The sequence below is a fragment of the Haemaphysalis longicornis genome, unplaced genomic scaffold (genome assembly GCF_048455015.1).
Source record: "Haemaphysalis longicornis isolate Haplotype H1 unplaced genomic scaffold, Haemaphysalis longicornis Haplotype H1 scaffold_1, whole genome shotgun sequence".
In the NCBI taxonomy this organism is placed as follows: domain Eukaryota; kingdom Metazoa; phylum Arthropoda; class Arachnida; order Ixodida; family Ixodidae; genus Haemaphysalis; species Haemaphysalis longicornis.
Genome location: NW_027526203.1, coordinates 448,977,671 through 448,997,786, shown reverse-complemented (window position 1 = coordinate 448,997,786; position 20,116 = coordinate 448,977,671). Strand labels below are relative to the sequence as shown.

The following is a 20,116-nucleotide window of genomic DNA, read 5'->3' as shown; positions in this document are numbered from 1 at the left end:
AGCCAGAAAGGACACAAAATTATACTTAAGGACACTGATGAAAATGTTTGTATGATGTGAACGAATTTAAGTAGAGGGGGTCAGGAAGGCGATGGCGCGAGTACAGTGAGCACGAGACGTCGTTTCTCCAGACTTCTGTCACAGAACATGCTTCTGTTTGCAAGTGCATTTGCGGCAGACGGATTTTTCAAAACAACCGCTTGTTGCCCTGCGGGACCCGAGCGCTAGACGTAGCGTAGTGGTGAACGCTTTGACTTGCTGCGACCTCTCGGAGGTTTAATAAAAAACAACTTTTGGCGTGTCTCCTGCCTTACGCTCGATGGCGCCGCGGCAGCGCATCACGCGCATTCTCGCCCGCGCCGAGACTTTCATGACGTCACTGTCCAGAAAAAATGGCGCCCCACGCTGCCATGTGTTCACCCATGCTTCGACAAATATTTCGACTAAGCTCGTATATTCACGCAAAATCGTACGCTCCCTTGTCGTCAAGGTAAGTTTAAAGGTAGTGTCTTGTATCTGAGGTAATCGGAACTGTCAGTACGCCTTCTGGTGTAGCTCTTTTCGCAGTAGTAATGGTCCGTGCACTGATGCAATGATACTGCTTCCGACACCGGGGGATTTTGTCGGTTGAATAAAATTGACTACGGGGTCATATTTGGGGGTGAATATTTTGTAATAGGTGAGCGCAGGTTGATTTAGTTTGTTGTTGGTAGGAAGGAAACGGTTGTGCCTTTGGTAGTCACGTGTTGCCCGGTGTGGTTTCTATGTCTTAAATTTTCTGTGCACTCAGATTGTTTCCTTGCTGTGCATGAATGAATTGATAATATTAGGGCACGTTACGTCATCAAAATCTCGCGAAACTCAGCTGGAGAAAAGTGGAACTTGAATGACAAGTTATCATCGGTACTTTTCATTTGTGTGGTCTAAACATGCCGGTGCTGTTTCGGGGCTCCAGGTTGTATTTCATAGCGATCTTCTCTACAAGGCATCATTTAGGAACTGCTCCATACTTATTTAATAATATTTATGCAGTCAAGCATGACCGCATCGCATAGGCTGGGTCATGTCTTCTGAAACTTGCTCAGCCCAGACAGCGTGGTGGACATTTGAGATTAATTTCATTTCGACGTATGTAATTTCTTACAAAACACTTACTGCTGTGCACACATTGCTTGCTTATCCAGAGCATGAGTTCAAAATATATGGTATACTAATCATTGTTACCGATCTCGGATTTCTAGTTTGGGATGTGTGTTGTATGTGATGTCACACGTTAATTTCTGATGAATTTGTCTTTGCTTTGCTGACAGCTACACGCACCTAATTATTCTTTTCTTGTTCATGCAGCTTTAACCTTTATAAGGGATAAAGCTGCATATAATTTATGTATTATAAGCTTTAAAAGCCTACGCTACACAGGCGATGAGGGCGCGCCGTAGTGGAAGGCTCCGGATTAATTTTGACCGCCTGGGGATCTTTAACATGCGCCGAAATATCGAAAACACGGGTGTTTTCGCTTTTCACCTCTACCAGAAAAGCGGCTGCCTCGGCCGGGAATCAAACCCGCTTTCTTGGGCTTAGCAGCGCAACGCCATAGCCACTGAGCCACCGCTGCGGATTTAAGCTGCATATAAAAAATCACCTTCTTTATCGCTTATATCTGATAAGGGTCGCACCTTCTGATAAATGCTTACTACTTCAACCTATCAGTTACCCACTCTTTAATACTTTGGACTGCGAGGTCGTTCTCAGTGGTGCCTTGGCACATTTTCTTGGGTTGCCCCCCTCCCAACTTCATTAGCTCCTCAGGAGTTTGCCATTTCTCATCCCATCTTTGTTGTTCAACTTCATATTGCAGGTTTTTTTATTGTTACGCTTGCTTGGATGCCACCCTTGTGGACCTGAGCTTAGCTTGCTTGCCACTTTGCATGCCCACATCAGTGTCCTTGTTTGGGCTCTTTCCGGGCTGTAGGTGAAAATGACTGAAGCAAGGAATGTTCTTCAGGAGGAGCACTTCAGTTTGCATACAGCAGGAAGGAGCCCTTACATGAATGCTCTTCCACACTTCTTGCTTTGGGACTTTGTCACAAGCTTTCTGCAGACAGTGAAGGCTTTCTAGAGTTTTTGGTGGCTTTTATAAAATGTCTCTATCATTTGTCACAGGCACCCGCCGTTCTAGTGTAGTCTGTTAGCACATTGTGCTCAAGGTCGTAAGTGTGATTCCTGGCCATTGAAGCTAAATACGGAAATGCCCCCCTAAGCATGAGGTTTCGCACCATGGTAAGGAACCCAGGTGGTCTAAATTAACCGGTAGCTTTGCTCTCACATCCCTCTTAACCAAGATTTATCCGTAGCTCTTCAAAAGTCCGAATTTCAATTTGCTGCAAGCTGACTATAGCGTTTGTGGTGGGCACCCTGGCATATATCCAAAGTGTTGGGATATATCCAAAGTGTTGCAATTCACTACTTAGTTCTCCCAGTCTTCTTAGGTCCTTTCTAAAATGTTCATTGTGGGTGCCATGAGCGTTATCCCCTGCAATTATTGGGGGTGTGGAAATTCATAATAGCAGTGCAGTGAAGACAGGCTGAGCATGAGAAAGCATCACATTTGTGTGTGAACAAAATTCACACACAAATAGTATTTTTTATACTATTAGTATAAAAAATACTATTTAGTAAATACTAGTATTAACAAATAGTATAGGTAGGTCTAGAAAACACAAAATACTATTTTTTTTTTCTAGACCTACCTTTGCAAGTGATGTCCAACAAATCATTTCCAACGGCTTTCAGGCTCCGTTTTACTGATATTACATGAGTGAATGTTACTTTGTTTTTCATTTTTCCTGTAACACTACTAGCCTCCCCTTTTTTGATTTCGTGTGCGTTCGGTCATTAGGAAATGCATCGTCAACGTGCTTTCATTCATTTCTTATATTAAGCAGGTCCGCCAAGTCCCCTTTCCAGCTGTCTTAAATTTTCTGTAATACCCCAAGTGCCTACTATTTGTGACTGATGTAAATTAGCCTAAATTAAATTAGCCCAGAACCCTCCACTACAATGTGCCTCATTGCCTGAGTAGCGCCGGCACGTTAAACCTCATAATCAATCGATTTAAATTAGCTTGGTGCATGTCATGTTCTTTCTTTCCCTGCCCTGAGCTCTAGTAGAATGTTTACATTTCTTTCCACTCCTTTCTTTTTTTTTGATACCCTTCCCCCAGTGTATTTCCCCAAGTCTTCTACTTCAAAACAAATTAAATTACCTGCAAATGGTAGCAGTGTTATTGGTTCATGTGGAAAAATAAGCTTTGCACTGAAAACACCATATTAGACAAGCTTGCTTAAAAGGCTTGATTCATTTGATTTTTCTTGCACTTCGTATGTTGATGTCTTCAAATCATGTTCTTGCTTTTTGTTGTGTAATTTTTATGCTTTTTTTGTGGGTGATATTTAGGTTTTCATGTCTTGTTAGCAATTCTTAGCTCATTTTTTGGGCCTGTAGCTTGCTGGTGCTATCTCCTGTGTTTCAAAAAAAAAATTCTTCATCTGTTTCTATGACCTACCTCATTCCCCCATTTTGCTTTCCGAGGTTTTCTTGACTGCCAACCCTTATTTCTCTTATTTCAACGAGCCCCTCATTTTCTATTCTGATTCGCTACATACATAGCGAGGGCCTCTGTTCTGGCAGTCTTGGTGCCATAGGGAGCTTAAGAGGCTTCAACGCTGGTCGACCACTCTCGACATGTCAAAGACACTCGAGTCATGTCCCGGGGGTTGAAAAGAAGGTCCCCTTCACCCCTTGTAGTCCGAGTGGCGCTGGCTACCACCCCCCAAGCCCAGGAAACAAAAATACCTTAACATAAATACCCCAGAAAGTGGAGGGGAAGATAGCCCCGCCGGTAGCGTAGTGGTCATCTCACCAGACCGGTATTCTGGAGGTCGTGGGTTCGGATCCCACCTGGCGGGCATTTTTTCTCCACTTTCTTTCTTTCCAAATTCTTTATCTGTTTCAATGACCTACCACATCCTCCCCTTTGCTTTCCGAGGTTTTCTTGACTGCCAACCCTTATTTCTGTCATATATATATATATATATATATATATATATATATATATATACACACACACACACAAACTAGTAGGAGATCCCCACTGAGGCTTCGGGACCTCCTCCTGGAATTGTGTAACATGTACTAATTTCCTTGGTGCAAAATAAAAATTCCATTGACGACTTCATAAGCCTCATGTAAAAGATTTTTTGCATGTGACTACCTACAATATCATCCATAAATGAATGACTGACATCAATAAAGATATTTAAAAAGAAATAAAGGTGGTCAGTATTGCTTCTAAGAAATTAGAGTAACTGGTTACCAATTGATGCTGTGATTGGAACCTTACCCAGAAACAAGGTGTACCAAGAGGCCTGACACGCCTCTTCTACACGAAGTTGTAACCACCTAGTTAGCTTTCAACTTGTTCCCCCTAGTCTAAGCTAGCTTTACGACACAACTGCAGCTCCAAGAGCTCCATAGGTCAAACATAGCCCCTAGAATTGGCCAGACGCATATGGTGGGGCTGTAAATTATGCACGGTGGAATTAGAGCTAGCAAAGTTGGTGCTACTTTTTTTTCTACATTTTCACGTGCCAGATACAGACTATCTTGTGCGGTTCACTTCACTTGCGAGTTATAGACAATGTAAGCATTGAACTCCATTATTGCTTTTATTATTATATTAACCTAACTGTTATGGTTTTTCACTGCTAAGAGTGGGATATGGGCTATGTAGGGCTGTTTCTTGAGTGCGTAAGGTCTCCTTGGAAAAATGTTTATTGCGGAATGTGACATGTTATGCCTGACTTTGTCAAAAAATCGAGCCTCCTGCATCTACATTTGTCGTATAGTCCATCCACTGTAATTATCCCGCCAAATGAACCCTGCATCTAAGGTGTTACCAGCTAAGGCTGAAACACTTTTATGCAGTTGTGCTGCGCAGACCTTTTTTTTTTAATTTATAATTTTGTTATCGTTACATATGCTGCTGCCGAAATTTCCTTATGAATCTCGCTTATACCACTAGTTTTTTTTAGTATATAGTAAATAGACACGTACACCATGTGCACGTACGTCGTGACGCATCGGATTAACCATCACTACAAGTTCCTCCTCACTAGGTGGGGGATGACCTGGTCCTCACTAAGTGAAGTTGCGGAGTGATGAATGGGATCAAGATGACAATCGCCCCTCTCTTTGCTAAAGTAGCGAAGGAATGAAGAGCCTGGAAGTGGGATAACAGCTGTTGGGCAGGGGGATAGGGATGGATGAGTAGGTTGAGTGAGACACCCTTGCTCGTCTTCTTGATGAAAGAAAAACATTCCGCATTCCATTAGATAACATGTTGCCTGCTGGGTCATCCCATTCATGCCAGGATCACACGTGTGTTTATGAATACTACACCTTTAGTCATATTCTGGCTTCTGGCCAATTTCTTCGAAAGAGGGGTTAAGCATAAATTTTGTTTGCCATTGGCATGAATAAGGAATAAAGCTAAGGATATCTGGTGATTTATTTTACATCAAATTATTTGTTTGCATTTTTAAGCAGTACATATGTTACCGCCCTTAGTTTTCAACTGTTCACCCTTTGACGTTGCAGCTCGGAAGTTCCTTCCGTGTGGTGCCCCAGCCCGACCTAATTACGCGCTGTTGTTCATTTCAGACTGCTGTTTTCTACCGCCACCACAGCGCCGCCAAGCGAGCAAGAAGCTGAGCCCAAAGAAGAAAAGCCTCCAGTCGACCCTAGCTTACTGGCGTGCCAAGAGGAAAACCGCAAGCTCCTCGAGCAGATCAAGACTATCGATGTAAGTTTCTGCAACCGCTCGAGAAAGAATTTTTTTCAGTGTGTAATTTCACATAATTCTTTTATCTATATTATGCTTAAGATCTGCGTTTTTTCAATGTAGTAGCACGTTCAAAGACCATGGTAGTAGGCATATCCCTACACAGGGCACGTTGAGTAATCTCAGTGACAGTGAGTGGCGGCACCACATACCTTGAGCTCACAAACATAAGCTATGCCCCCTGAGGGGATATGTTCATTGGTGGGGGTTAGAAACCACTAACGGTGCCTTCGAAGCCCTGGTCAAAGTTCGGCCGATGAGCTCTGTTTACCAGGCAGAGACCCCCAGAAACTTACGGAGTTTTAGGGTAGCCTCAACGGACAAAATACCTCCTACCCGGCTCTATTTTATGCCGCATGATTTTTTCTAAATTCTCCCAACCCAATGATTGGCCCTCGAAGAATTCATAGTGTTTAGCAAACTTCGCTCAGGACAGAGTCCTTTAACTCTTTCGGGACCGCCCGAAAAAGTGAGGTCTCGCTACAAATTTTTTATTACATAAAGCAAAGGCACCATCCTACCTTAGCATATACCAAAATGCAGCTAATTATATGTTCTTTGACATACAATACCAAGTTTTACTTCAACACTAACGATAGAACCATGAAAAAATCTTAAAGTAAGAACTTCGTAAAAAAACTACAGAAAAAGATAGAAAAAAGTGTAAATATAAAAATATTAAAAAAGAATAAAATTATTTCAGGATATACAAAATCTAACACAATGCTTTGTTTCTTCATCGCGAAAGTTTGATGCGGCTAGGTGTAACTGGTTTTTTGTTTTGTGCGTGATCTCTTTGGCACTAGGGCCATGGCTACGTCGTCGCCCAGGTACACGCCGGGCTTTCGTCTCGGCGAAAACTTGATCCCTTTCTGAGATGGTGGCAGGAGATCACCACCATAGGTAGTTAACACCCTAGCGAACAAATATAAACCAGCTAGAACATATTTCAAGCGCACATACCTACTCCAGAGACAACTGAAACCGAAACCAACACCCACCTTTGAGCGCGATTTGATGTTCCAGGCTGATCGACACCTGAATCCTCACTCGAGCTGAAATCCGATCTCTAAAGCCGCATTCCGACTCTTCACTGCCACTCTCATCCTTAAAATCCACAGTAGAAGGCGAAGATATGCGAGACAAGATGAGGCGGATTTCTTATCGCGCTCGCGCGAGTATGACGCCTTGTTTGTTTACATTCGAAACCACTGCCCGTCAGAATAAAATATCTGATGCGTTGCCGCCTGGCGATAAAAAAAGAAACTTCACAAAAGAGAAAACTATAGTTTTCAAACTATCTCCTAGATGTCGCTAGGTGTTCCATCGAGTGAAAATTTGTATTCTGCAGGCTCGTGAAACCTTCGATCATATGTGATTGATGGCCTATGGAGCGGTCCCGAAAGAGTTAATGCTTTTCTGGTCATGAAACTCTGGATGAAGTTTCATTCAGGGACAAAAGCTGCTGCTAGGATCGCCCCTGTCAATGAGAAGTCTGCGCTGGCCTTTTTCGACGCTTGCTGGCCGGCTGTTTCTTCATCGGCAACACGGCTACATTTTTCTGCTCTTTATTTCCGCCAGTAAAAATGCCAGCAAACTATGCATATTTTTGTGTCAGTTATTGTCCCGTAGCTCAGCTGCAAAATAGAGACAAGACCACACATGTTACAATGGCACGTTGCGATGTTCGTTAGTTGCGGCAGGCACAGCCAAGTTTTGCTTTGGGAGGGCAGGCATTTGGCATTTTTCATTTTTGTCTAGACTTTCATGTGCCGGCTAGATGATAGAGTTAACTAGCACCGGAATCAGAGGGGTGTACATGCTCTGGGTGACCTGCTGCACTGATCAGATAGGTGTACAAATCCAGCCTCATAGTATGTTGGTGTAGTGCTGCGTCTGCGTGGTTTTTTAGTGAGGCAGTCATATAATAGTAATAGAAATCTGCAGTTGGAAGGTGAGCATCAACAGCGGGGAAAAAAAAACGCTAAAGAAATGAAAACAGCATATTGGGCAGCTCGCAACGGCTGTGCTGCAGAAGTAGCAATAACAGAATGGATGTAGGGAAATGAGACATCCTACAAATATCATAGAAGGCATCATACGTACAGTAGCTCCTGTTTCATCATTAGCTGACAACCGACATCGTTGTGCAGGTAGGGTTTACCCTTCGTGACCACAAGCGTGTCTTGGGCTACGTCAGATACGCCGGCAGGTTTTCGAATATCCGGGGGATGGCGTGGATGCGGAGCTTGGGCTTCTCGCGCTGGAGAGGCACAGATTGGCCGCTTCTACGAACCATCGGCTCGAATAACATCCGTGGAGTCAAAATGTTTCTCACACACACGCACGTACTTCGGCTTGAAACTGAAAGCGTTCAGCTCCTGTTGTGGAATGGCTCACTTCCACCTGTCGCGTTGTTTGTAGTCACTATATCGCACAACAAACACTGCAGCAAGATCGTGACCTAGTGCTCTGTTAATGTGGCCGCAGCCATCCAAGCCTCGTAACTCGCCGCGCCCTGCGTGGGAGCTTTGGTCAGCATATGAAGCTCTCCCATAGCATTACGCAGAAGTTCCGTGACCAAAAAAAGCATTGAAGGACTATGCTCAGTACGAAGCTAAAGAAAAGACGAAACACATGCTAGCTAGTAACCAATTTTCCTATAAAAGAAGCCACACTGAAATTGAACTGAGAGACCATGTGCCAGTTTCCCCAAATTCCTTGTAGTTCATTCTACCGATGCAATAAAACCAATCACTAGGCAATCAGGGTTCCTTAGAGCAAAATACATAGACAATTGGGTGGGGAGGGAGTTGCACATCACTCGTTTGGTGACGTTCTTGGTGAGGTGGTGCGGAAAAATAAGAGCAACAACCTACTTTTAAGTATGAAGAAGTCATTGACATTTTTGTCACAGCAACCCCACTTCACAGGCCTAACACCATTCAGATGTTATCTTCAAAAAATAACTAAGCAAGACTGAAGCTGACCTCTTTGAGCCATGAAGGACCAGGGAGCAGTCAGTGTTTGGAGAATCACTATACAAAGAGACGGCAAAAAAATTTCGCAAAACACATCTCTGACCTTGGGTGGCACCTACATGCCTGAAACAGTGACAGTAGCTTGTATTGTATTAGCTGCCGGGTGCAGCTGTACAATTTAAATCCGAGGTATTGTTTCAAATTCCAGAAGTGTGGCCATGGCACCCACGCTTTCCATGGCAAGTTGACATGTGTCAAATGCGGCGACAATGATCAGTTGTCTGAGAACTGTCAGATCGCCATAACAACGTGGCCAAATTGCCACAATGTGCACCATTGTCTAGATCCTGTCTAACGTGCAAAAAAGGAATGGAAATAATCCACATAAAGGTCACAGAGGACCTCACTGTCCCAAAGTCACGCCACAAGCACAAGATGTTTTCGGCCGCCTCCTATGCAGATGCCACCCGGCTGTTGGGGCAGCATCTGGTTGGTGTGGTGGTGCAATGCAACCTTAATGTTACTATCTGTTCCCTCACTGAGCGACCTCCAGCCACTTCTGCAACAACTGCAGGAGCTTTGGTGGTCCCTCCCTCCCTCTGCCAGCTGCCCTTTACAGCCCACCATGTTGCTACAGCGCTTGCGGAACCTGCGGTGCATATGGCAGCGACCATCATCGGGAGCGGTGCTGTTCATTCCAATGTAGCTTTGTCAGCCCTCAGAAGGACTGTGGGTGCAAAGGGCCTGAACACAGCTCCAACATTCACCGGTAGCGCTCGCAGCTGGTGCTGGTAGCATTGATTAGAGCCGACATCATAAAGACTGCATGCTTTGGCTCCTCACACGTTAGGTACAGATCTGGATGTTTTGCTGTCTCTGCCCTTTTCACAGGCACAGAGGGAGTGCCTCAGCACTGACTATTTCTTCGTGTCACTAGTCCAAAACTGAATTCATGATATAGATCTAAACACCCTTAAAATACATATTCACAACACAGGTCCTTGAAGACAGGAGGATTGTAGGTGCGCACAAAAAGCTCAGAACAAGGTCTGGGGTGTTCCACGCGGATACCCAATTTCAGATAGCCTGATTGCTTCAAGCATGCTAAGCACTTGGAAGGTGTGTCTGCCATGAGGCCAAAACCAACTGCTGGAGGTCATTCGTAACAATAATAAATTCGCACACAGATGGTCAGGGAGCTTAAAACAGGATACAAAAGCTAACTGGACAAAAAGCATATTTTATCTGTTGTCAGCTGCTGTAAGGAGTCACTACAAGACTAGGCAAACACTTTAGCCGAACACTTTGAACACATATCTAGCTCCTCCCACCACACACACACACATTCATCCAATAAAGTAAGACCTCTAAATGATAGGCGTTACATGACAACAAGCACAACAACTCCTTGAACTCTTTTTTTCCCTCCAGGAGCACTTGTAAGACCTGAGCTTCAGGAGCAGACCAAATTACATACAAAATGATACAAGACCTACATTTCTGAAATGACCCTTTGGCAGGTACAGTAAAATCTTGATGATACGAATCTCGCGGGACCGCGAAAAATATTCGTATCATCCGAAATTCGTATGAACCAATACAGACCAAAAAAATGTAGCGCTGAAAAAAGTTTTCGTGTATTTCTTTTTTTACTTTCGCCTGAAGAAATTCGTGATTTTCTTCTGCATTTTTTTACCCCCACATCGCAAAGCAGTCCTTTCTGGAGCGCGTAACGCTTCGCGCTCGTCACCTCACTCGCGGTGCCCAAGCTCGCTACATGCCGCAAGTCAAGCGTGAACCGCATGGTGCGTTTTTGCACGCGATTCGCACACCTCGGCTTTGCGCGCACTGTATTTTCACGCCTGTATCGTCGATTTTGCGCCCGCGGTAGCTCCTACCTCAACCAGAAAATGACGCACGACGCGCGCGGCAGGATGGAGGAGCCTGACGACTTGCGAAGCGCTCAAGACAGCCGGCTTAGCTCCGCCGGAGATGGTTAGGCTTAGCACCCCGGCAGATATTTCATGGGCGCTTTCACTAGCGCCGTGGATGATGTTTTATAGTACCGTTTTCGCATGCATAATCTGCTCCTTTACCGCACAAGCAACTTAGCGTCTGCCTTGAGCGGCATTTTAAAGAGCGGTTAGGAGCGGTCGCTCGAGCGGCCTCGCCACTTTGCGGCCGCAGCCGGCCACGCCGCGAGAAGTGTGCGGGGTTTCGCGGCGGTGTCAGCAAGCAGAAAACAACGGCCCGGCCGTTTCTAGAGAAAGAGCGACAAAGAGGGGAGAGAGAGCCGTCACTTGCTCGTTTGGCAGTCGGGCCCCTCGCCGGCTCGTTCGTATCATCCGCCGAGCCGCGCAGGTCCGTTCGGAACAGCCGAAATTTTTCCCATTGCTAACAATGCAATTTCGCCGGGACTTTTCAGAACTTCGTATCATCCCGAAATTCGTATCACCCAGAATCGTATCATCGAGATTACACTGTATTGGGTGTCTACCCTTGAAGGTACCCACCACTCGGTTTAATAGAGTAATCTTGGTGACTGAGTGGCGCCACTGCGGACCCCTAGCCCCCACTCCCAAGTCGTGACCTACCATGATGAGTTGAAAGGTGAAGGGATAGAAACTGCAAATGCAAATGGTGGCTGTCAGTGTCCTGGTCAAGTGCCAGCCTCACTCCTTCCAATACCTGTCAAAGGGTCATTTCAGGAATAGAACTGACAAGTGAGACAGGCTGACCTTCTTGAAATATTGTGCGAGCAGGGAGCAACCGCTGTTTGATACATGACAGTGAGGCGAGATGGAACTGAGAATAAGACAAAACACCATACATATTAACGTTTGATCGTCGCACTTTGCCAGAATCTGTTACTGCAGGCTCCATCCGCTGTAATACTAGAGCATACATCCCTAACCCACAACATTGCTTCAACTGTCAGCGGTAGGGGCATGGCGGCAACGTGCCGAGAGAAGCAAACATATGCTAAGTGCTCTGGACATGACCATTCGACAGACAACTTCGAAACCACATAGTTCAAGAGCTGGAACTGTGATGGACTCCACTCAACTTAATCTCACTCTTGCTGAAGGAATAATTAACGGGAAAGTCATACGAAATGTGCCATTTGCTGAAGCATTTAAATGCCGTGCACTGCTTCCTTTGGGAAATTCTGCTGACATGCCCCGCTGAGGGGCAAGGCAGCACCTAATTTTCGGGGCCACCCAGGTCAGAGAAACTGACTTGTTCCCTCCAACCCGAGGTGCTGCTCTTCGCAGCCTAGACAGCTGTTGCAACACTTGCAGCGCTTGCAAACGTTGTACGTAAGTGGAAAAACATCGGGATTGACGCATCAGTCACCAATACACAGACTGCGGTCGTTGAAACCTCGCTGGATGTGGAGGCGGGAGACCCCTCGTCCGCCTCCGCATCCACCACATCGCGGAAGGAGGAGGGACCTGCTGCTCGCAGGACTCCAAATGCTTTGCGGGGTGTGTCGATTGTAGACCACCATCTCGTAATTTCCACACCGTTCAGACGACAACAGAGACATCGCGCCACTTCAGCCTGTGACCCGGTTGGCAAGGGAGCAAATTGGCAGTCTTGGCTGTAGTAAAAAACCACCAACAGCTGCGCAGGTCACGGGTCTTGACTCAGGCTCAGTGATGTTGGTATAACCACCTATTCAAAACATACACAGACAACGGCTTAATTCTTCTTTAGACATTTACGTTAGCCCAAAGCATTATACAGTAGGAACTGTAGGGGCCTAATGAGAAACCTAGATATGTTTACGAAATTCTTCATGACCACTAATCAGATATCCTGAACACACTTCAACAGTAAACATACGAAATTTCTCAATCAGTACTCAGTATTTAGAGACAGGGACAGCTGCACCCACTCCGCTGGTCGTGTAGTGATTGTTATGCAGTAATCTGCCCTATGTCAATCTTTTCAGTTACTCTCTGCCTTTGAAGTCATGGCTGTCCGGTCTGTCATTTTTTTAGGTTAATAACAGTTTGCTGCTCATATATTCCTCCTGATTACCACATTTGAGTCCCTGATAGGTGGGCTTTCAGTACATTCCATATAAGTGGCCAACCTTAATGCTCACAGTGAACTGAGGGGATCTGAAGGGGGAGATGCCTGGGCCGCTTAATCAAAAGATTCCTCTTGTTGTCTGGAGCTTGTCTGTTTAATAAAAACATCCAACATGCTATGGCACAACAAACTGCGCCTATTCTTTCATCAATCTGGCCATAGGACGCGGACACTAACCCTTTTGAAAGTGACCATTTCCGAGTAAACCTCAAATTTTTTTATATATGCCCCGACCGTTATTTCGAATAAAGGGGTTGAAACGGCTGGGGTTGACTGGGCAAAGAAAAAAACAAAACAATTCTACATGTACAGGATGAACCTTGATGAATCCTGTAGTTTCATCATGGCACATATTATCGGTACTGCCTGAAGGGTTATTACCCAGGCCTCCAGTACCACTTTCAGTCTTCGGAGGCCTTGGTGGAGTGTGCGCTTGCAAGAAAGGCTCAGAATAAAGCCTCGGGAGTTCTACGCAGATAGAACAGCAGAGAACAGTTCTTTGAAGATCGAACAGCGGAGAACTGAATGACTTTCAAGAGGGCTTAGACGATGGGAAGGCGCACTCGCCGCCTGGCTATGACAAACAGCTGGAAATTTTTTGTATCATCAATAAATTCATACTCGGACAAACACAAGGTGTGGCCTAGAATGTGAAACTTGGGGGTACAAGCGACCCGTAACATACCCCTCGTCAGCACCATTGGTGTTACTCTTGAAGACTAGGCAAGCTCAAGACATTATTGTTTGAACACGTATCTAGGTCCTCCTAATACACACATTTCTGCAGTACCAAGGGTTCGCTGAAGGAAAGCCCATTCATGACAACAAAAAAATGCCACTCTGAATTTTCTCTGCAGGAGCTGGTGGTAGCCTCGAGCACATGCTGCATATCAGTGCCTGGTGCAGATAGAATAACATGCACAATAATAAACGAACTCCACACAGACACCATCAGTACTCTCCTCTTCTTGTACAATAAGGCGGTGTGCCGGAGGCTTCCTGTGGGCATGGGAAAAAGGCTGAATTGTCGTTGCAGTACTGCAGCGAAAGAAAGATGTTACCTGAGCTACAAGCTACTGTCCCATTGCCCTGACCAGCTGCCTGAGCAGGCTGTTTGAAACGATGATCAATGGACTATGCACATACTTTTTAGTATACCATGGTTGCTTCTATAGCTGCCAGGTGGGCTTTTCGGTCAAAGATCTTGTTGCCACTAAATAATATGTCAGAGGTGCCCTGGTCCACTGGTAATATTGTAAGGCTTCGTTTTTTTTTTTTAATAGAGAAGGCCTACGACATGGCTTGCCATTGCAGTATTCTGCATTAGCAGGAACAGGCTGAAAGTTACCCGTCTGAGCTTACAGGCTGGGACTAATTGTGAAGGAGAGTACTTGCATAAAATGTGTCATAACTGAGAGTGCATCATGAAAAAGGGCTTTGCATCATCTAAGGAAGTTGGTATAGCTTTATTTCATGCAAATCACAGAAGAAGGTAGCATCGAAGTGCTAAAAGTACTGACCCAATACCTAGCAATGCTTCGCAGCAAAAAGCAAATAAGTGTCTCCCCCACTCTAAGCATTGTACCTGCTCTTGGCTCAGGGAGCCTAAAGTGGTTGTGCTGGCCTATACGAGAAACTGTACAAAAACAGTGTGCTGGGTCCCTGGACCTAGTGGAATTTTGGGCAACGAAATTTGCAGACCAGAATGATGCTGTAGCCACACTCCACATTGGCGCAGGTGTCACACAAATTTCGTATTAGGACGTGAAACCGTACTACCTATGATGACGACTTTGCCAACTATTGTACCAAGAATGGGACAGACAAACTGACAACAAACTGCACATAATGAAACCACAGTTATGTAGATACCCTACAGACAAACAAAACGGATGCAGTCTGAGAGTAAGCCGCACTCTTATCTATTGAATGGCACATGGCCACCAAGCTGCAGCAAATCTGGAGGGTGGCTGTGAGTCCTCAGTGTCTTATAGCGACCTCGATAAACACGCACCGGTGTTGCCCCAAAAACCGGCGTGATGCACAGTGCCCCACGACGGTGCGTGCCAGCACGGGGCGTTGATCGAGGACAAACGGAGCGGTTCTACCCAAGCGCCATCTCTTAAGCTAAAAAAGCAACTCATAAAAACGTTCACAAGTGGCAATACAGCAGTGTAATGAGACACAGCGCTACTAGAAAGTGATATTTATTGAAGGCCAATGATTGTATGTTTACACAACCCATATCCGTCACACGTGCGACAATGTACCTACACTCCATAGCTACATACAAGCTGCTTCTCATCTTCATTAGAGCCATAATGCGTGTGTCTGTTTTGTTCCGCATTTCCACTACAGCAAAGCAAGTAGGTCTTCATGGTATAGGCACTCCAGTGACTGTTCGTGATAATTCGATCAAACGAAATGAATGCCAATTCCCATTTGGCTGGCAATGCATGCAGCCTTCTTTGCAGTACACGAAGTTCCCGTCCTCATTTACAATCTCTGGCCGTTGTTACCGCCAGTTTGGAGCCTGTCGCATAGTTGCCCGATTATTTCGCAAGCAAGTCGTCCTTGTCAGCAAGTATATACAGCTCCTTCCACCCTTACACGAGTGCGTCGATGCGCCGTCGCTGCAGCAGACGGCGGAGGAAGCCGCGTCCTCGGCGTCGTTCGCGATGTATCCTGGGATTGCACCAAGCCGCCCCATCGACTCTCTTGGTGCACGGTGAAGCAACCAAAAATTGCCCCGCGATGATGCGCTCCGGTTTATCGAGGACCAATGGTGCACACCGGTGCGGTTTATCGGGGATGAATAGGCGCACTGGTGTGCACTGGTGCAGTTTATCGAAGATGCTATTAGTTAAGCAGCCTGAAAGGAAGGTAGATGGCAGCGCTTTCCTGAACTTTGTGTTTACATAATTCCTCTATACCTCTCACTGTTTTTAGTGGGTACGGTTATATTTTTTTAACAAATACACTTCTTTCATACCTTAAAAGTACAGAATTTTAACATCTACCTCGTACTGTGTTTAACCTCAGATCCCCTCAGAAGCGAGGGCAGTAGTGAGGGCTCCCTCGTGCAAGCCAGGGTTTGATGCCTTTTAATGCAAGATGCATGTGTCGAGGGTCATGACGCTCTTTACACTTTCATTCCATTATTTTCTTTTTTCATTATGACCATCCTCGCATTTTGGATAACATGCCCTCAATTGCAAGGATGTTCATAAGGAAGTGTAAAGAGTGCCGTGACCCTCAACACGTGCAGCTTACATAAAAAAGGCACTGAGAGCTTGGCTCGCATGAGGGAGCCCTCAGTACTTCTCGCTTCTGAGGGCAGCAGCATGCAAGGTGCATGTTTTGAGGCTCCTTGTGCTCTTTGCACTTTAAATAATCTCGTAGTTATTTTACCCTCAAACGTTAAAAGACCATCTAACATATACTTTGCCCTCTTGGGTCCCGAACCCTTTGTGCCACCAAAACAGACATAATAACTAGTAACGTAGTGGTATCAAAAAAGTTTAGCTCATTTGGGATGGTATTCATAAGTGGAGTTGTGTACTTATAGCTGGAGAAATAATGTTCTGGGTTAAAATTGGCATATATGTAGTAGCATTATTTTTAATCATGTTTGGTTTTGGTAGAACTTATTTTATAGGCTTGCAGCTTTCATTCCACTTCCAGCTTCATTCGTTGGGAAATTTGTCAAGCAGAGGATGCTATACAGTAATGGGAAGATAAATTGAGCTTGTGGGCACATGAATTAGAACTCTTTTGTCAGAACACACATGCTGTCACAATCAGTTGAAATGCGAGTGGCAGAGCATGGAGCTTTCAGTGGAGATTATGCTGACTGGAAGCTTCTTTTGAACTTTCACATACCTTGGGCCTAGGAGAGTGCTCTGGGTGGCCTTTGTTCTGCAGTGGGTGGCAACAGCTGGGGATGCTGGTGCTTTGTCTCCACTCTAGCCTTGTGGCATGAATTGCCCAGTTTAGGCAGCAAGAAGCGCACAAGCTGTGTTGAGTAAGGATGTGCACACATCCGTTACAACCAGCTGCGGACAGGGCATCAAGATTTTTCAGGCATTTCAAATAAAACCTGCTTTAATGCAATCTTATTGCAACTATTTCCACGTGTAATTGGCTTCTTCTTTTCTTCCCTGCGAATATGCTGCAAAAATAAAAAAGAAGGATCTTTGGGTAAATGAATATTCATGCTGTAATGGCAATTTGGCCATGGAATAGCACAGCATTGGTGGTGTGGTGGTGCTGTTAGCACGTCTAGTGAGTTGCAGTCTTGTTTGATTAGCACTGCACAAAGTATTGGTGCTTGAACCCCTTTTCCCTGCCTTTGTTCTTGCTTGGCTTCTCATGCCAGACTGCTCATTGACTGCTGCCTTTTCTTGACGCAGGACAAGTACAAGCGCTCGCTGGCCGAGAATGAGAACCTGCGGGTGCGGATGCTGAAGCAGGTGGACGAGGCGCGGGTGTTTGGAATCCAGAAGTTCTGCAAGGACCTGCTGGACGTGGCCGACGTGCTGGGCAGTGCCCTGTCGAGCGTCCCCAAGGAAGCTGTCGGCCCCGACAACCCACACCTGCAGAACCTGTACACGGGCCTCGAGATGACGCAGGCCCAGATGCAGACAGTGTTTCGGCGCCACGGACTCACGCAGCTTAATCCGGTGGGCATGAAGTTCGACCCCAATGAGCACCAGGCCGTGTTCGTGCACCACGACGCCACCAAGGAGCCCGGCACTGTGGCTGTGGTGTCCAAAGTTGGCTACAAGCTCAAGGACCGCACCATTCGCCCGGCCATGGTTGGCGTGGTTGAGCGAACCTGATGGCCGTGGACGTCCAAATCTAGTTCGGCATCACTGTGTAGCCAGGGTTGCAACCTTCTTGGCCGCAATGCTCAGGCACGCGAAAGAAGCGATGAGGTCCCAAGCAGCCCAGACAGCTGTAGGCTGTTATCTCTGGACTTGTCTGATCATTCCAAGTGCACGCACCGCTCAAGAAAAACGAGGAAGTGGTATTGGCAAGTAGCTCGTTTAACCAGCTGAGGTCTTTTTGAAGATGTCGAATGTCAGGTACCAGCTTTGTATTTAGTATGGGGAGTGTCTTAGCTATTTTTTCAGAATTTTTTCTTTGCTGTGTCGTGTTGGAAAGGTTGCTATAAGACCTGCTTCTTGGTGCACCGATACATTCTGATGCATGAAAAAAGAATTGATTGTGCCACGAAGCTTGCAACCCTGTTTGTAGTCGGGTCCGTGTGACAGCGTGCCTGTTTTAGGAACTGGGGAACCATCTGAAGATTGTTTGGAGTGACTGCAAAGTGTGGCAGGAATAAAATTTAAATTTGTTACTTGCCCCCCAGTGCAAATCTCCAATTCTTGCTTCATTGTAATTGCTTGTTGAACCATTATCATTTCGTAATAAGTTCACAGGGCTTGCACTATACTTCAAGCAGAAAGGTAATGTTTTATGGAGCTCGCTTTGGTTTCTTCCTCTTCTTGTTTAGTGTACCAAAAAGCAGCTACTTTGTACATAAAAAGTCTTATTTTGTACCGACCCCTCTAGGTCCAGCAGCTAAAACCGAAAGGAAATACAGTAATCCCTCATTAACTCTAACTTGGATATCTCGAAATATCGCTTGAGTTGAAACTTTTTTTCGCCCTGCGGGGGACCGCGGACATCTCAAAATGTTGACAGAGGGGATACAGGGCAGAGATTGCTACAGCCAGCTGATAAGGTCTCCGTTCTAACGCTTAGTCCCCACTACGTGTCATACACGGTTGGGAACGGCAAGTTTATGCTGTACAAGGCTGATGTTCCTGTTACCGCAATGCTGTCCGACACCTACATTGTTAAGATAGCTGTGGACGATGCAGCTGATCACGAGGATGAATAGGAACCTTGAGAAGTGCCTACCACGACAGAAACAACAAAGATGCTGCGCCCGCTTGGCAACAAGGTAGAATATAGTGCTGGCAACCAACAATCGAGGTGATGCATTGAGCAGCTGGAGAACGCTTTTCTGGGGCTACATGCGAAGGCAATGCAGGCGAGCATCATGCAGTTCTTTCTTCCGCAAAAGAAAAATTCGTTTTTGGTGCAAACTTTTTTTGCTTTTATTATGAAAGCTGCCCTGTGCAGTGGAGCTTTTGTTATCAGCATTAGCTCTTCTTTCAGTGACCTGGCCACAAATTTTTGGCGTTTCGCTTTACTTATCTCGAACTTTGCAGTGGATTTTACGACTTCGAGTTCATGAGGGATTACTGTTAATACTTATGTCACACATGATGTAATGAGTGAGTTCATTATCAAGGTACAAAGTTCATAATACTGGATTCCAGTGGGAAGAGTTGTCAGTATTGACAGCCTGAATAAAGGGTCCATGAAGACGATGCACAGCCTTGTTTTATTCAAGAGATTTAACCTTTTATAGCACCCTCAGCTCTTGTTTGGCAACAAACAATGCTTTATTAATTGAGATATTTAACAGTTAAAGCCAAAATTTTAATTCTCCCACTACATTGCATGTTTCATGATGCTAGCAATGATGTATTAGGAGGGAGGTGCCTAAAACGCAGAGTTGAAATGATGACTCCATGCAGCATCCGAATGCTGCAATCCAACAGGAACTGGATGAGGCATTGCAAACGTGCTCTTGGTTACTGGCAGCGTTCCTAAGTGGAGCAGTGAAGCCGTTTCACACCTAAGGCTCTGAAAGCTGTTCTATTGTCTTTAGCTCTGCCATCCACCGCTTCCATTAGGGTTGCCCCCCCCCCCTTCCCCCCCAAAAAAAACAGCCCTTCGGGGGGGGTGTTTCAAGGTGGTATGTTTAATCTGCGTTAAAAACAAAATGCATGTGTTGGTGCGTTTTCTTAGAAAGAAATCAACGTATTGTTTGGACAGGCAGTGAATGAGGTTTTGTTAGTGCTCTGAATGTGCTGCACTGAAAAGTATCTGCACATACTTCATCCATTATAAGCTCTTCTTTGCATCTGAACTGCGGCAGTGGCATTTCGTTTTGTAGCTCCTCCCCTTGGTCACCCTCCATCTCAAAAAGCGCACTCGCCTGCGTATTTTCTCTGCTAGCGTGCCTTTGCGCAGCTTGTTGACGCAAATTTAT

At 45.6% G+C, this 20,116-nt stretch overlaps 1 protein-coding gene across 1 annotated transcript; it reads left to right on the top strand.

Moving 5' to 3' along the window:
• Positions 1 to 333: 333 nt before the first annotated feature.
• Positions 334 to 17,961, top strand: Roe1 (grpE protein homolog, mitochondrial Roe1). The gene is made up of 3 exons (XM_077687704.1): positions 334 to 490; positions 5,722 to 5,863; positions 17,397 to 17,961. The coding sequence occupies exons 1-3, from the start codon at positions 393 to 395 to the stop codon at positions 17,823 to 17,825; spliced, it is 669 nt and encodes a 222-aa protein (XP_077543830.1). The 5' UTR covers positions 334 to 392; the 3' UTR covers positions 17,826 to 17,961.
• Positions 17,962 to 20,116: the final 2,155 nt, after the last annotated feature.